The sequence below is a fragment of the Microplitis demolitor genome, chromosome 8, assembly GCF_026212275.2.
Source record: "Microplitis demolitor isolate Queensland-Clemson2020A chromosome 8, iyMicDemo2.1a, whole genome shotgun sequence".
Lineage (NCBI taxonomy): Eukaryota > Metazoa > Arthropoda > Insecta > Hymenoptera > Braconidae > Microplitis > Microplitis demolitor.
In genome coordinates, this window is record NC_068552.1 from 2,783,730 (window position 1) to 2,799,237 (window position 15,508).

Here is a 15,508-nt window from a genome sequence, read left to right on the forward strand (position 1 = left end):
AAAAAAGAAAAATTGGAAAACTTCACTACTGGGTCTATTTGTGGCGTACACGGAGGAAAAAATATAGATTTTACTAAGAAATATGAGAATAATTACGAAATTTGAATAGTAATCTTGAAACGTTTATGATTTATATGAAAAATTAATAAACAGATAAGCATATTTTACAAGTCGTTTAGTAATTTCTCTTATACTGATTATATTTAGTAAATTTTACTGTCCCCTTTAGTAAATTTTACTATCCCCTTTAGTAAATTTTACTATATTGGAATGGAAAAAAATTAAATGGATTTTTTATTAGCTTTCAACTTTTCATTATTATTGCTATCATTTAGAATATTATTGTTATTTATGTCATCTGTATTGGTGTTGGTGTCGGTTTTTGTTTTTTAAAAAATCACTTGTTTTAACCGAGATTCGAACCCTGATCTCCCGCGCGTGAGTCCTTTCCTATGTCTGACGGCCCGATGTCTCCTTTGGCCAAAAGTTTCAGAACTTGTAATACATATTTATATATGCTATCCCCACCAACTTTTAATTTTATCTATGCATAGTAGAATTTACTATACAGATAGTAAAAAAATATAATCGTGTGAACAAAAAATACATTACGAATAGTAATTTTTAATATTTTGTATAGTAACAAATCCTATATTGTATTAGAAAATTGACTTTCTTAAATTAGTACTCATTAATAGTACTTATAGTAAAATTTACTATACAAATAGTAAAAAATACAATCGTCTCAGCAAAAAATACATTACGCATAGTAATTTTGAATATCTTATTATATAATTATTACTAACTAGTAAATTTTACTAAACGTTTAGTAATAATTACAATGCAGAATGTATTTTTTCATATATTTTAGTAAATTTTACTATAATATTGTAATTTTTACTGTACTTTTTTCCCTGTGTATACTTCGCACCAGTTATACATACAAGTATTTAAAACATAAAACAATATCAATTCTATGCAACCACATATTCAACTTAATCTGACAGTACACATTTAAATTTCAATACAACTTTAAACTCAACATCTCCTGACACATCTGTACATTTTTTTCCCTCATATTTTACTAATGCTTCAGTACTTTTATTTTACTCGTATAAACGGTTACCAGTAGTGATGCTCACGATTGTTGTTTTCGTTTTTTTTTTTTTTTTATATTTATGATTTTTTATCGCTTCAAATTCATTTCTGCTCTATTTCTCCTCTTCATTCATACTGCGACCTCATTTAAATCTTTACTTCTTTATATAAATGTCGCGCATACCTTCATAAATACGAGAATTATTCTTTTCAATCCAAATGCATTTTGCCAGCACTGTTTTGTTAATTTATTTTTCATTTTTATTTTTTAATACGATTTCTCACGATTAAGTCAGACTAAAGATACATAAACTGAAACATTTCATTAATAAAATAATCAATAACGTTTTGTATATTTATATAAACTTTCTTCCGTTTTTAAATGCACAATTTTATATTTTAAATATTAAATCTCAAATAATAATATTGATCAATTATATTTGATTGTTTCCTTTATTAAAAAATTTTCCATCCCTCATTCAATAAAAATATAGTAAATTCAATTTATTTTTAAATAATGATATTTATTAAAATTTTTTTCTCGTTAATGAATAAAAAAAAGTTTATTGAATTATAGGGGAGGGGGTAAAAGAGGGTGCTTAAGGAAATACTAAGTTTTTGAGAACTAAAATACACTAAATATTTTTTTTTTAATGACATTCTGGTAAATAGACAAAATTTTTAGCTGCCGTTAAAAAATAAAATTGTTATTTTTGGTGGGCAAAATGGGGCACCGTTCAAAAAGTTGAAAAAAAAAATTTTTTAAGATTGACCAAATTTCATTAAATTAAATTGTTTATATAAAATATCCATAAAGAAAAATTACATTTCACATCATGGGTACGCGGAGAAAAATGTATAGTAAAAATTACAATCTTATAGTTAAATTTACTGACACACAGTTAGAAATTTAGTGTTAAATTCAACAAAAATCGTGTGTTGTAAACGGTCTACACAAATTTTTGTGTTAATTCAACACATTGCGTTTGTGTTGATCTTTAACACAAATTTTATGTTAAATAAAATTGAACACATGAAATCTGTTCTTTTGACAGAAAATTTGTGTACATTTAACAGAGCATTTGTGTAAATTTAACACATTTTTCGTGTTAAAATCAACTAATAAACATAAGCACATAACCTAACCAACTCAAGTATACTGATCTACCCTTAGTAGAACTTATGTCAATTTGGCGAAAAATTGAACCGGTTCAAAAAGATATGAAAGTTATCTAAACGTAATTGTAAAATGTATATATTTAATTGTAAATAAATTATAATCCAAATTTTCCTGCAGACAATGCTGCTACAATACTTTGCTTGGTTAAAGTAATGAACAATTGCGCGGGAACGTTTAGTCAAACAACACAAATTTTGTGTCAATTTTCGAATAACACAAGAAATGTGTTACATTCTAGATTTTCCAATCATTTAACATAAAAACCCTGTTAAAGTAAAATAACAAAAACGGTTTGTGTTGAATTAACAGATTTCTGTGTTAAAAGTCAACACAAAAAATTCGACCAAATAATTTTTTAACACAAATACACAAAATTTCTAACTGTGTACTATTTGTATAACAAATTTTACTATAAGAACTATTGATAAATACAAATTTAAGAAAGTAAATTTTCTAATACAATACAGGATTTGTTACTAATCAAAATATTAAAAATTACTATATGCAATGGATTTTTTGCTAACACGATTATATTTTTTTACTATCTGTATAGTAAATTCTACTGTGTATAGATAAAATTAAAAGTTGGTGGGGATAGAATATACAAATATGTATTACAAGTTCTGAAAGTTTTGTCCAAAGGAGACATTGGGCCGTCAGACATAGGAAAGGACTCACGCGCGGGAGATCAGGGTTCGAATCTCGGTGGAAACAAGTGATTTTTTAAAAAACAATAATCGACACCAACACGAATACAGATGACATAAATAACAATAATAATCAAAATGATAGCAATAATAATAAAAAGTTAAAAGCTAATAAAAATTTCATTTGATTTTTTTTCCATTCTAATACAGTAAAATTTACTAAATGGGATAGTAAAATTTACTGAATAGGGGAGCCTGGGGCACGAAGGCCCCCCTGGGGCATAAAGGCCCTCTTCAAAAATTAGGTAAAATTTTTTTTTTTATTTTCCGTCAAAGTATGACCTTCATAATGTTTTTAGTATATTTTAAGTCAATACGTGATATGAGGGGCAAAACGGACAACTCGAAAAAAAAATTATAAAGAAAAAATTATTTTTTTTTTATTTTCCGTCAAGTTAATTTTTTCGTGACAATTTTTTTTTTTTAATGGTCCATTTTACCTCATACATCACATACTGGCCTAAAACGTCATAAAAACATTATAAAGGTCATAACTTAACGGCAAATGAAAAAAAAATTTTTGTTGATAATTTTTTGGAGAGGAGGCCTTCGTGCCCCAGAAAAAAAACAAATTTTTTTTTCGATTTTTTGCAAAATTTCTACTTATTCTTTCGATATCGACGGAAAATAAATGAATTTTATGGTTAAAAGCCACAAAAAGAAAAAACCGGCTTAAGGGGGCCTTCGTGCCCCAGGCTCCCCTATAACTAAAAATTAATATGCAATATAGGTGATTTTCCATAGCCAGTATATGAAAAATTACTAAACGACTTGTAAAATATTCTTATCTATTTATTAATTTTTCATATAAATCATAAGCGTTTCAAGATTACTATCCAAATTTAGTAATTATTTTCATATTTTTTCGTAAAATTTACTATATTTTTTTCTCCGTGTAATACTTAGACAAAAAAAATTTTTTTTTTTTAAATTTGTGTGGTACCCCGTTTTGCCTACCCTATTTTGCCCCCCTCTTCCCTACTTTACTTGCTGCTTTCATTAAAAGTAAATATCAATTAAAATATTTGTTGAAATTTTCCCAATACGTGACTTCACACTGAGTCATTTAGAGATTTAAAGATTTATTTGATTATTATTACTATTTTTTTTTATAAATCTGCAGCAAATATCTATAACGAGGGACACGAATTCAACTTTTTAGCTTTTCTGTAATACATAACGATGTTGAAGCTTAAAGCTATGTATTGCTGTATACTAGAACGAGTACTATCGATAAAATTTTTTTTTTCCCTGATAACGTGGGCAACATATATATTTCTCTTATCGTTTGTATTTTATACGTCAAACAGTTTTGTGAAATAAATAAAGAAAAATCCTGAGTGAACGAAACTTGTTTTTTCTATTCTCGATATCAACAAATTCCGGATTAAAACCTGAGGTAATCAAGCGCGTACACGAATTCTATCGTCACGGATGGATAAATTCAAAATAATACATCTCATATCGCAAGCGTCATACAATAATATTGATAAAAAAATATTATATTCCATAAAGTTGTTGATTTTTAAGCGATGTTTAAAACAATATGTTTGTTTTTCATTTCTTATAAACAAATAAAATGATTTAAATATCAAATGTATATATATGCATAATATAATATTTACTGTAAAGTAAAAAAAAAATTTTAATTTGAATAAAAATAAATCTTTTTATTTTTTCTACCCTACTTTATTAAAATTTTTATATTGGAATGAGAATAAAAAATGATTCTCAAGCTTTGAGTATACATTTAAACTTTTTCTCGGTTATTTCATTGTCAATATTTCTAAAGCAAATGTATTTTTTTAAAAAAGAGAAAAATATTGCTAAGTATATTTTCAAGTTTTTTTTTTTATTTCATAGTGAGTTAAACCTGCCCCCATATTATGTAAACGTATTATATTTAATTTATAATTTGATAAAAAAAAAAATGATTTTCCACAAGGAAATTTTGTAATTATCACAACTGAAGCTCAACTACGGTACTCGTGGGTAATAAGGCTTAAGTGACAGAAATGATATTTAAAATAATCGCCTCCGCTGAAGGCTACTCTAGAAGAAGGGTCTTGCATAGAGATGTTACAAATTTATAAAATCCCGATGCGACGTTCCCTGCCCGTATGAAAATAATATATATGGCCAAAATATATGTAAAAATATATGATAAATATCAGAAAATACATGTGGCGAATTTAACTATATTTTCTTATATATTTTTTTTATATTAAAAATATAATATTCATATACGAGTCCGTATATGTTTAGCATATATAAAATATATATATATATATGTCAATCATATACAAAAAATATATTTTTATCATATATGAAAATGTATATTCTTGTCATATACGAAAACTACATTTTTTTCGTACATAAAAATATATATTTCTATCATATACGAATGATATATTTTGACCATATATAAAAACATATTTATATTGTGTATGGAAAAAAAAAGTTTCTTATTCGTATGACTCACTCTAATTAAATTAGATATAAATTTTAATATACTCTTTAAATTGCAGATAAAATTATCGAAATCAGTTAATTTGAAGCGAATATATAATATACCCATATACATATACATACACCGAATAAGATATATGCTAAAATATAACAAAGAAGATATATGGTGCCATGTATAATATAAATTATATGCTATCATATATTTCATTTCATAAAAAAATTGTACATTTTTTGAATATAAAAGGAAATATATCAATACAATATATTATAAGGTAAATGTATATATAGCTTCATATAAAAAATTTAAGTTACATATATGGATTACATATATTTACTGATGTATATAATTTTATATTAAATCGGCCAAAATCGCTGTACGATTTTTTTATAATATACAATATAATATATCATATATTTTTTTGTTGCAAACATATATGATTTTATATATTTTAACTATATATTATTTTTTCATACGGGTGTTTTCTACACTAGTAGAACTTTTATATTGACTCAAGAAATATTTTCTTGAGCCAAGAATTTATTTCTGAAGAAAATCAATTGTCTTGCTTCAAGAAATTCTTGTCTTGATTTAGATTTTCTTGGCTCGAAAGATTTTGTATCTTTGATGGATAACTCTTGTGTCTTGACCCAAAGCTATATTATCTTCAATCGATACTATTGAATTTTTCAAGCAAGACCACTTGTCTTCAACTAAAAATGTCGTATTATTATTTTAAGAACTTTAAATTTTTGGTTCAAGTAATAATTTCTTGATGGAAGATGTTTGTAAAGTAATGAAAAAAAAAATTTTTTTTTAAATAAATTTCTACTTTAACATATCTGAAGTAAATAAATGTAGTTCTAAAAAATCACTTTAGAATTTTTTATTTTTAAAATAAAATAAAAGTTTTTTTTCAAGCTGAGTAAATTGATATTTTGATTTAAAAATCGCGCCATTCTCAAAACAAGTCGGTAATGTCTTAAACCTACATTTTGCCTATCTTAAGCCAAGAGCAAGAAATTCTTAAGCGAAATATGTCAGAATTTTGTTTCAAAACAATAAAGGCTTCATCGAAGAATAAAATTCTCAAACGAATAATTTTTTTTCTCTATCCGAGAATTTCAATTTTTTGGTTCAGACTTATTTCTTGAATTAAAACAATTAAAAATTTTGAAACAAGGACCACATTTTGAAGAAAAAATTTTTCTTGAATCAAGATAGTTTTTCTATCAGTTTATATTTCATCATCCGTCATATGCTGTCGTAGCACAGAAGAAATTATAAAAAACTATCTAGTCTTCTGACTCTTAGCAAGTATTGTTGCTAAATTTAACTGATGATTCATCTCTAATACCAATTTTATTGAGTATAGTTAAACTATTCCAGTTTGTTTAACCCGTAGGCCTTATTACCCTTCTGTAGTAAAATAAGGCCTATTCGTATGGTTTTTGTAAAAGTATAATTTTTTGTTTGTTTATGGTAAAAACTACCATTGCTTCATTACATTTTATGGCTAACGTATTGATATAAAGTTTAATGATACACTTCGATAATTAAATGCAATATTTTAAATTCTATTCAAGATCTCCCTTAGCTAGGCCTTATTACCCGCATGAAAAAAATATATATTTTTATTTTATATACGAAAATATATAATTATATAAAACGGCAAAAATTTATGTATGTTTGAATATAATGTTCATATAACTTGAGAGTATACTTTTTCTTGTAACATAAACTATAAAAGAAAATATAAATTTTATTATAGAGCATTGTATATTTTCAAAATATAATTTCCCGGTTATAAATTCCAATATAATGAAATTCAATCGAGACATATATTTTTAAGTATAGTAACTGCTATAAAAAAAAATAATTTTCATTATATTTTTCCAATATATCACATTATATATTGGATAATTTACTTAAAAATATATAATATAAATATTTTTTTAATCGGCAAAATGAACATTCAATTTATCAGTTGAACTGAGGAAAGAAAATAAAGGTACAGATTAATAAAGAAAGAACGGATATCTCAGTACATATTAAGTAGATCTGACCATATAGATGTTTACATGCAAGTGTGCGTCTCAATCAGGGGATGTCAATTTACAACTCTGACTTAAAAAAATTGAATTAAGCTTTTTTAGGTTTACAATTTTATATAAACTTGAAATAAACCTTTTAGACTTGAAATTTTATAAGTCGATAATATATATTAGCTTATATATCAACATTATAAAATGACTTATGTGTTTATAATATAATTTTCAATATATAGAGTTCATACAGCTTGAATATCTGCTAACATATAATATTATATATGATGTTTGTGTATTTCGAAAATATATAATTATATAACTAAAGCGGCAAAAAAATATTTATTCTAACATATATGACTTGTTATATAAATAATTATATTGTAATATGAAATTTGTTATATTATTCAGCATAATTTTAGAATATAAGATTTTTTCATGCGGGTACCCGCCACTACCTTAGTTTGTCATATTTTCCGTTTTACCTCGATAAACTTCTATTTATATACTGCCCACTTTACCCCATAGTCAATATTAATTACATAATTTATTAGGTTGATTGCATGATAATAGTAATAATAATATCAATATATTTGAATATAAAAATGGCATTTACCTGTATAAAGGAATACCAACGTCATCTTTGAACCAAAGTACCATAATAACAGAATCCATCGGCGTTGGAGGTGTAAGATCGCAAGGTAGTTCAACATCGTCATCTTCCTCAGCCCACACCAATTTAGTCGGCGTTCCTACAAAAATAAAATAAAAAAAAAAAAGATATATTTCAATATTGAAATAATGATTTTAAACTAAAATAATTTGTGTCAACAATTTGAATATTTTTTACTCCATTATTTGTTTTTTTGTGTAAAAAAAATTCAATGACCGCATTTCCACAAACTCATTTCTGATAATGGGCATACAACAAACGAATAAACAAAAAAAAATCTCGTTGTAATTTAAAAAATTGAAACGAAAAATTCTTTTATGAAAAAGCAATCAATCGATAGATATAGATATATAGAAGAGGTTCTTTTGTCCTGATACTCTGATATTCGTGAAAGCAAAACTCGGGTGAACTGTAAAGTTTGATACACACCTCCATGGGTTAAGTCATAGTTTGAATGGATCCGGCGCCAACGTACCAATGAATATAGAGCCAAATGGAGGAGGAATAAGAGGGGAATTCATCCGGCCTCGATATCTATTTCTGGGTGGTACGCCCGCCAAAAGTACGTCCGGAATGCTTACTTTTCAAAGTTATAAGTTGCCATATGTATGAGTATATATATTATATGACGATGAAAAAAAAGTTCAATGAATAGGGTGTAGATATAACAGCAAAAATAGTTTTACTTGATAGTCATCAGAAAAGTATTTCGCTTACTCTCTACTCGTATAAGGATCCTTCAATAATGAAACTACGCTTGAGAGATATATCAAATTTAAATTTAAATTTAAATAAATTATGAATTATTAAGTATAATAATTATTTCATTAGTTTTTAAACTTTGATTATATATGATAAAAACAGAATATTAATAATTAATAAATAATAGTAAAAAGTGGAATTTGTTATCAGTAATTAGTACTATTATGTGCTTAATGCAAAGTAGTTTACTAATTTTTGTAGATTCCTAAAAACTACCCGTATGAAAAAACAATATATGGTTAAAATATATAAAATCATATATGTTTGCAACAAAAAAATATATGATACAGTATATTGTATATTATAAAAATTCATATAGAGATTTTTGCTGATTTAATATAAAATTATATACAGTAGTAAATATATGTATTCCATATATATCTTATATGTTTTTTATATTAAGTCATATATACATTTACATTTACCTTATAATATATTGTATTGATATATTTCTTTGCATATTCAAAAAATATAAAATTTTCATATGGAATGAAATATATGATAGCATATAATTTATATTATATATGGCACCATATATTTTCTTTGTTATATTTAAGCATATATTTTATTCGGTGTATGTATATGTATATGGGTATATTATATATTCGCTCCAAATTAACTAATTTCGATAATTTTATCTGCAATTTAAAGAGTATATTAAAATTTAGATCTAATTTAATTGGAGTGGGTCATACGAATAAGAAACTTTTTTTTTCCATACACAATATAAATATATGTTTTTATATATGATTAGAATATATTTTTCGTATATGATAGAAATATATATTTTTATGTACGAAAAAAATATAGTTTTTGTATATGACAAGAATATATATTTTCATATATGATAAAAATATATTTTTTGCATATGATTGACATATATATTTTATATATCTCAAACATATACGGACTCGTATATGATGAATATTATATTTTTTAATATAAAAAAAATATATCAGAAAATATAGTTAAATTCGCGACATATATTTTCTGATATTCATCATATATTTTTACATATATCTTGACCATATATGTTATTTTCATACGGGATACTATCAATTATTTCAAACACTAAGTAAATATTATTACTTTCAGGTATAATACGGGACTTATTAGTGAAAGTTAATTAATTTATGGCATATTCTATTAAAAAGTAATGATTCGTCAAATTAACAATTGCTATCTTAAATACTGATTTTTCCAGCTGAAAATTTCAAAAGGTAACTTTTATTTTATAACTTCTATATCACTGATCAATCATCAGCTTAAAATATCATTTATTTATCATTATAAATTAATTTACAATATACATATATCGAATAAGTAGTAAATCATAAAATGCTTAGTCTAAACCTGATTTAAAACCGACTAAATATCATATGAAAATAAGTCTGGTATAGGCCTGGATAAGGAATAGTACCGGCAAAAACAGATTAAATTCCTATATAAAATAAATACGATTTATAAATTTGAATTAAAGAAAAAATATTTGAATTTATCATATATCGCGTGCCAAAAGGTAAAAGGGCGTATTGCTACAGGTTAGTAGGGAATTATGCTGAAAGGACGTATAAAAAAATTTTATTTTGCCATTAGCTTTGAAATTTTTCGAAACGCAAAGATCTGCAAAAAAAAAAATTTGGGCATCCTTGAGCTGAAAGGGCGTATCTCAAGACATACGCCCTTTTACCTTTTGAAAAGTAGTGCCTAAAGGTAAAAGGGCGCATAAAAAAAATTCTAGTTTTAATACAAAATACTGACAAATAATTTCACAAGACAAGTTAGATGAAAAAACACTCCTCCTACACTTTTTTTTTTAATTTATTAAAAATAAAATAACTGAAAAAAAAAATAAAATGAAAATATCAAATTTTCAATTGAATAAAAAATTTTCATAACGACTATAAAAAATAAAAATTTATTGACTTTTTCTTTAATCAGTGTTTTGGATTATGGATCCGTCATGAATCAGAATATATGAAAAAAAAAAAAAAAAAAAAAAAAAAAATCCAAAGTACGTGCGACAGACACGGAGGAAGAGGGTATAGGAATCGTACCTAAATGAACCGGTTATTTCTGCTTTTTTTTTTTTTTTTTTCAATTTAGTATAAGAATTTTAAAATACTATTATAAACTCTAATAATTAACTGTGAAATAAAATAACATTCATACAATTTGCAGCACTATTTTTTTTTTTTTTTTTTTTTTCATTTTTAGACTTCGGCTAAGCTTTTTAATAAATTTTTTAGAAAAAAAATTTATACGCCCTTTTACCTTTTGGTCACAAAATTTTCAAATTCCTAAAGCTAAAAGGGCGCATACATTGGTATACGGCCTTTTACTTTTTGGCACGCGATATTTTAAAACAGATCTAATTTTTTGACCCGGGTTTAAAAGTATGAAAAAATGTTTTGATTAAATAAGAATAAGGAAAAAATATATGTTTTCAAATATATATCTGTTGACAATGTCTGTTTATATTCAAGACATTGTAAATCCTCAGAGGATCTGTGTGAATTTATCCAAAATTTTAAAGCTTAAATCTGCTATAGTCTGTTCTGCCTTTCACTGCATTTCTTTGTTCTTGCGGTCTCCTAATATGTATGTATATATACATATATACATGTATACATAAATACATATATATGTATATATATATATACATGAAATTTTTTTTCTTACTCGATCTTGCTTTTTTCTCTTTTTCTCGATTCTATAACATCGTCGACGGATTACGAGGGAAATATATTCGGCCGGGCACTGAAAATGGTCTTTTATTCGCAGTTTATCAAAGAGCTCTGGCATTCCGAGGCTGTACAGAGTAAAAGAAAAGAGTGGAAAAAAAGTATTGGTAAAAGAAAAGCTTTGTTGATTCAAGAACAAAAAGGCTTTCCTTTGACCATCAAATGCTCCTTCATTTGATCAAAAAAATATACATATACTTTCAAATTTTGTTATATTCTTAAATAAATTACAGCCACATTAATTTATCCATTTATTTATACAATTCGTTCTTTGCAACCATAAACAAAATTATTTTAGCGAAGATATGAAATGCTCGACAGTACAGTTATATCTCACTGCCATTATCGATCGTTGGTATGTTATTAATAATTATGAATAATTTCAAAATATATATTTATGAAAAAGTTCAGAGTTGACAAAAGTTAAAGCAGCTTACTATTTATTTCGCTGATTTTACGGTTAACTCTATTTTGACAGTTTGCAATCCTCCCGTTAAATAAACTCTACAAATAAATGTGATCAATTTATCCCATCCTTCTCTAAGCCTCTTAAATAAAAAAACTCAATAAATAGTATATTATACACCAAGGAAGGAAAATAGGACATTTCAATCCGTGTGTAGAATTACCTACTCGAGGTGTGTAATATACTATTTTTTCTCTTTTGAGAACACGACAAAAATTGCGCATGCACCATTCTTCCCTTCAACAAAAGCAGAAATTTAAACTTCTAGGAGCAGGATTGGTGAAAAATTGTATACATAACCCGGGGGAAGGTAGCACGTCCCCATTTCATTGCCTCAGGTAAGCAATTATTCACTTGGGTCGAAAAGTCCTACTTTTCTCCCTCAGTGTGTAATGTACTATTTTATATTTCCCGCCACAAAAGTTTGGATTTCGAGCTCTGTCTGGCGGTAGCAAAGAGGCTGATTTCCACATTGCAGAATATAGTATAGTTTCGTCACTACTTTCGGTCCTACCCCTTCCACTCTTCACTCAAGTTTCTATTATTCCTTTGTACACTTCCTTACCCTCTTTGAGTAAAATATTCATTGATGCATTTCTTTCCAAATAAAATACGAGAAAGAAATAGAGAATGAATAATTAAATACATAAATAATACATTTATTTATTATCATTAATAAATAAATGAATAATTGAATAATCTTCCTCTATTATATGTTATATAAGGATAGAATATTCCTCTCGAATCAAACTTCCTCAGCGAGTCTTTTAAAACAGACAGTGTATGTCATGTGTGCGATGAGAGAGACATCTGATGAACGCTGTTGCTGCATTTGCTCCTGCTTATACTTCATTCACATGAGTACGAAGGTGAATAATGCGCAAGCCGTAGGCGAACTCATGCAGCAATGACGTTTGTCAGATATTCCTCTTCTTAAAGAATATCTGATGAGTGAGCTATAGAGTCATGTGGAGAAAGTGTGCGCAAACTCATGCATTTCAGTACGAAGTGAATGGGTTTGCGCACACTTGCCCCACATCACTCTACAATCTACTATTCTAGTAGGCAATATTATAAAACAAAAAGATTTACTTTTTTCGGTATTTATTCGGAATCAGGCTTATCACGTTTATCAAAGTTCCAAGTACTCATACTTTAATTTCCACAAGTATATTTTTCCACCACGGGTCAAAAATAAAACTTGATTTAGACTTGCTCTTCTACTGTGACGAAGTGAGCCAGTTAAGTCTAAGCGAAGGCAGCTTCACACAAATTCACCTTGGTTTTGACTTAACCGGCTTAATTAGTCACGATTTAAGACGACCAAGTCTAAATCAAGTTTTATTTTTGAACTGGGACGTGTTCGGTTACACAGCGGATTAAGTTGTCTGTGTATAGTTTGGTCTTTAACACTGGATACCTATTTGGGTCTTGCATCTGGATAACATTTGGATGTGGGTAGTTTGGACGGTATCCACCTTCCTCTACTAGTATAGTGAGCGAAGCGCACGACAATGTTTTAATTTGATGTGTACTAGTATAAAGCGTAGTCTAAGGCAAGAATACGTTAGCATAGCCTTGCTGACGAGTCCGTTAACGTACTCAGGACGAAATTACTACCTTTTATGGAGAGACATATAACTTAATGTTTTGGGGTTGACTTAAGAATCAATACATGGCAAAATAAAGAAAATCATGTCAAATAGGGCAGCATAGCATGAAACCACAAAATTTCAAAAATAATATCGAAATTAAATATACTGAGTACCTTTCGTATAAACACACTGAATGTTGATGATTGCTGAACACCCAATTAAGCAAATATATCATCGATTCGCCAACAAACGCTTACTGGTCGCATTGGTTTTAAGGGTGTAGTCTAGTTGGTCATTTTTGAAAAATCGTTTTCGTTTTTTTTACATGTTTGAATGTATATGTATCCAAGCATATTGTGTCAAATTTTGTTGAAGATCCAATTAGTGCAAGTGTATTTTTCTGAATCTGAAGGTCGACAACCATGATCTTACACGTATATCGAATATGTGAACCGTCACAGCGTGGACACATCAAAAGAGAGCAGAACGGAAAGAAAGAAGGTCAAATAAGAAGCAAACGAAAATTTTGAACAAAAGAAGGCACTTCGTATGGTGCAGGCATTGCAGATTAAATTTTGGTAAGATTTTTTTTTTTATTTAAAAAACTTTAAGCGCGTTTATCTCAAAACTTCGGGTTTGTCGACGCCAATCACCATTTCTCCGGAACTGTGGGCTGATTCTTCTGTAATTTTAACCACATATTCTACACATTACTTGCAGGATAGACTAAAATGATGTTGAAATTTTGAATTTAACTATTTTTTTTTTTACAAATAACAGCAAAAAAGTAACACTTTTTTCGAATTTTTAAATTTTCGTTAATTAAAATGAGTAAAAATAATCCAAAATTTATATCGCTAGTCTATCTTGTAGTCGCTGTCATACCGAATCTAAAACATTTCAATTTTTTTCTTTCAGATAAGTCGTTGCTGAGATATCGTGATTGAGCCGACCTGTCTTTAAATTATGGTGTTCCATTAGAGTACACGTTTGTATGAACATACTTATAAAAATAAATGAAAAAAAAAATTTTTTATACTTCAAGACTTCATTCATCATCCTTAACAGTGTTTGTATAACATATGTTAATATCTATGCATATGAATCAATCATTTTGTTGTAACATTTTTTTTACTGATCGAAATATCTTGTTCGATGTCAAAAGTAAAAATTTGACGTATAGACCTTAATTTGAACTTCGAATAATAATTTTTTTTCATTATTGTCTTCGATTATGTGGAATAAGGTACCGGGGGGTAATAAGGCCTAGCTAAGGGAGATTTTGAATAGAATCGAAAATATTGCATTTAATTATCGAAATGTATCATTAATCTTTATTTCAATTAGCCATAAAATGTAATGAAGTAATGGTAATTTTTACCATAAACAAATAAAAAATTTCACTTTACAAAAACCATACGAATAGGCCTTATTTTACTACGGTAGGGTAATAAGGCCTACGGGTTAAACAAACTGGAATAGTTTAACTATACTCAATAAAATTGGTATAAGAGATGAATCATTACCTAAATTTAGCAACAATACTTTTTAAGAGCCAGAAGACTAGATTACTTTACTCAACAGCACTTAAAACTATCAGTATCCTTTTTAAGAGTCAGAAGACTAGATTGTTTTTTATAATTTCTTCTGTGTTACGACAGCATATGACGGATGACGAAATATAGAAGGCAGGAAACGTGGTATCGGGACTCTATAAATTTGTCGTAAGATATCTATGCAAGACCCTTCTACTAGAGTAGCCTTTAGCGGA

The 15,508-nt window shown here is 27.2% G+C and overlaps 1 protein-coding gene across 1 annotated transcript in view; it reads right to left on the reverse strand.

The window, feature by feature from the left end:
• LOC103579458 (synaptogenesis protein syg-2) overlaps positions 1-15,508 on the reverse strand; it is a 139,255-nt gene that overhangs the window by 71,411 nt on the left and 52,336 nt on the right. The window contains exon 2 of the mRNA XM_053741620.1: positions 8,114-8,249. Within this exon, the coding sequence (XP_053597595.1) occupies positions 8,114-8,249 (136 nt within the window). The remainder of the gene's footprint in view (positions 1-8,113; positions 8,250-15,508) is intronic.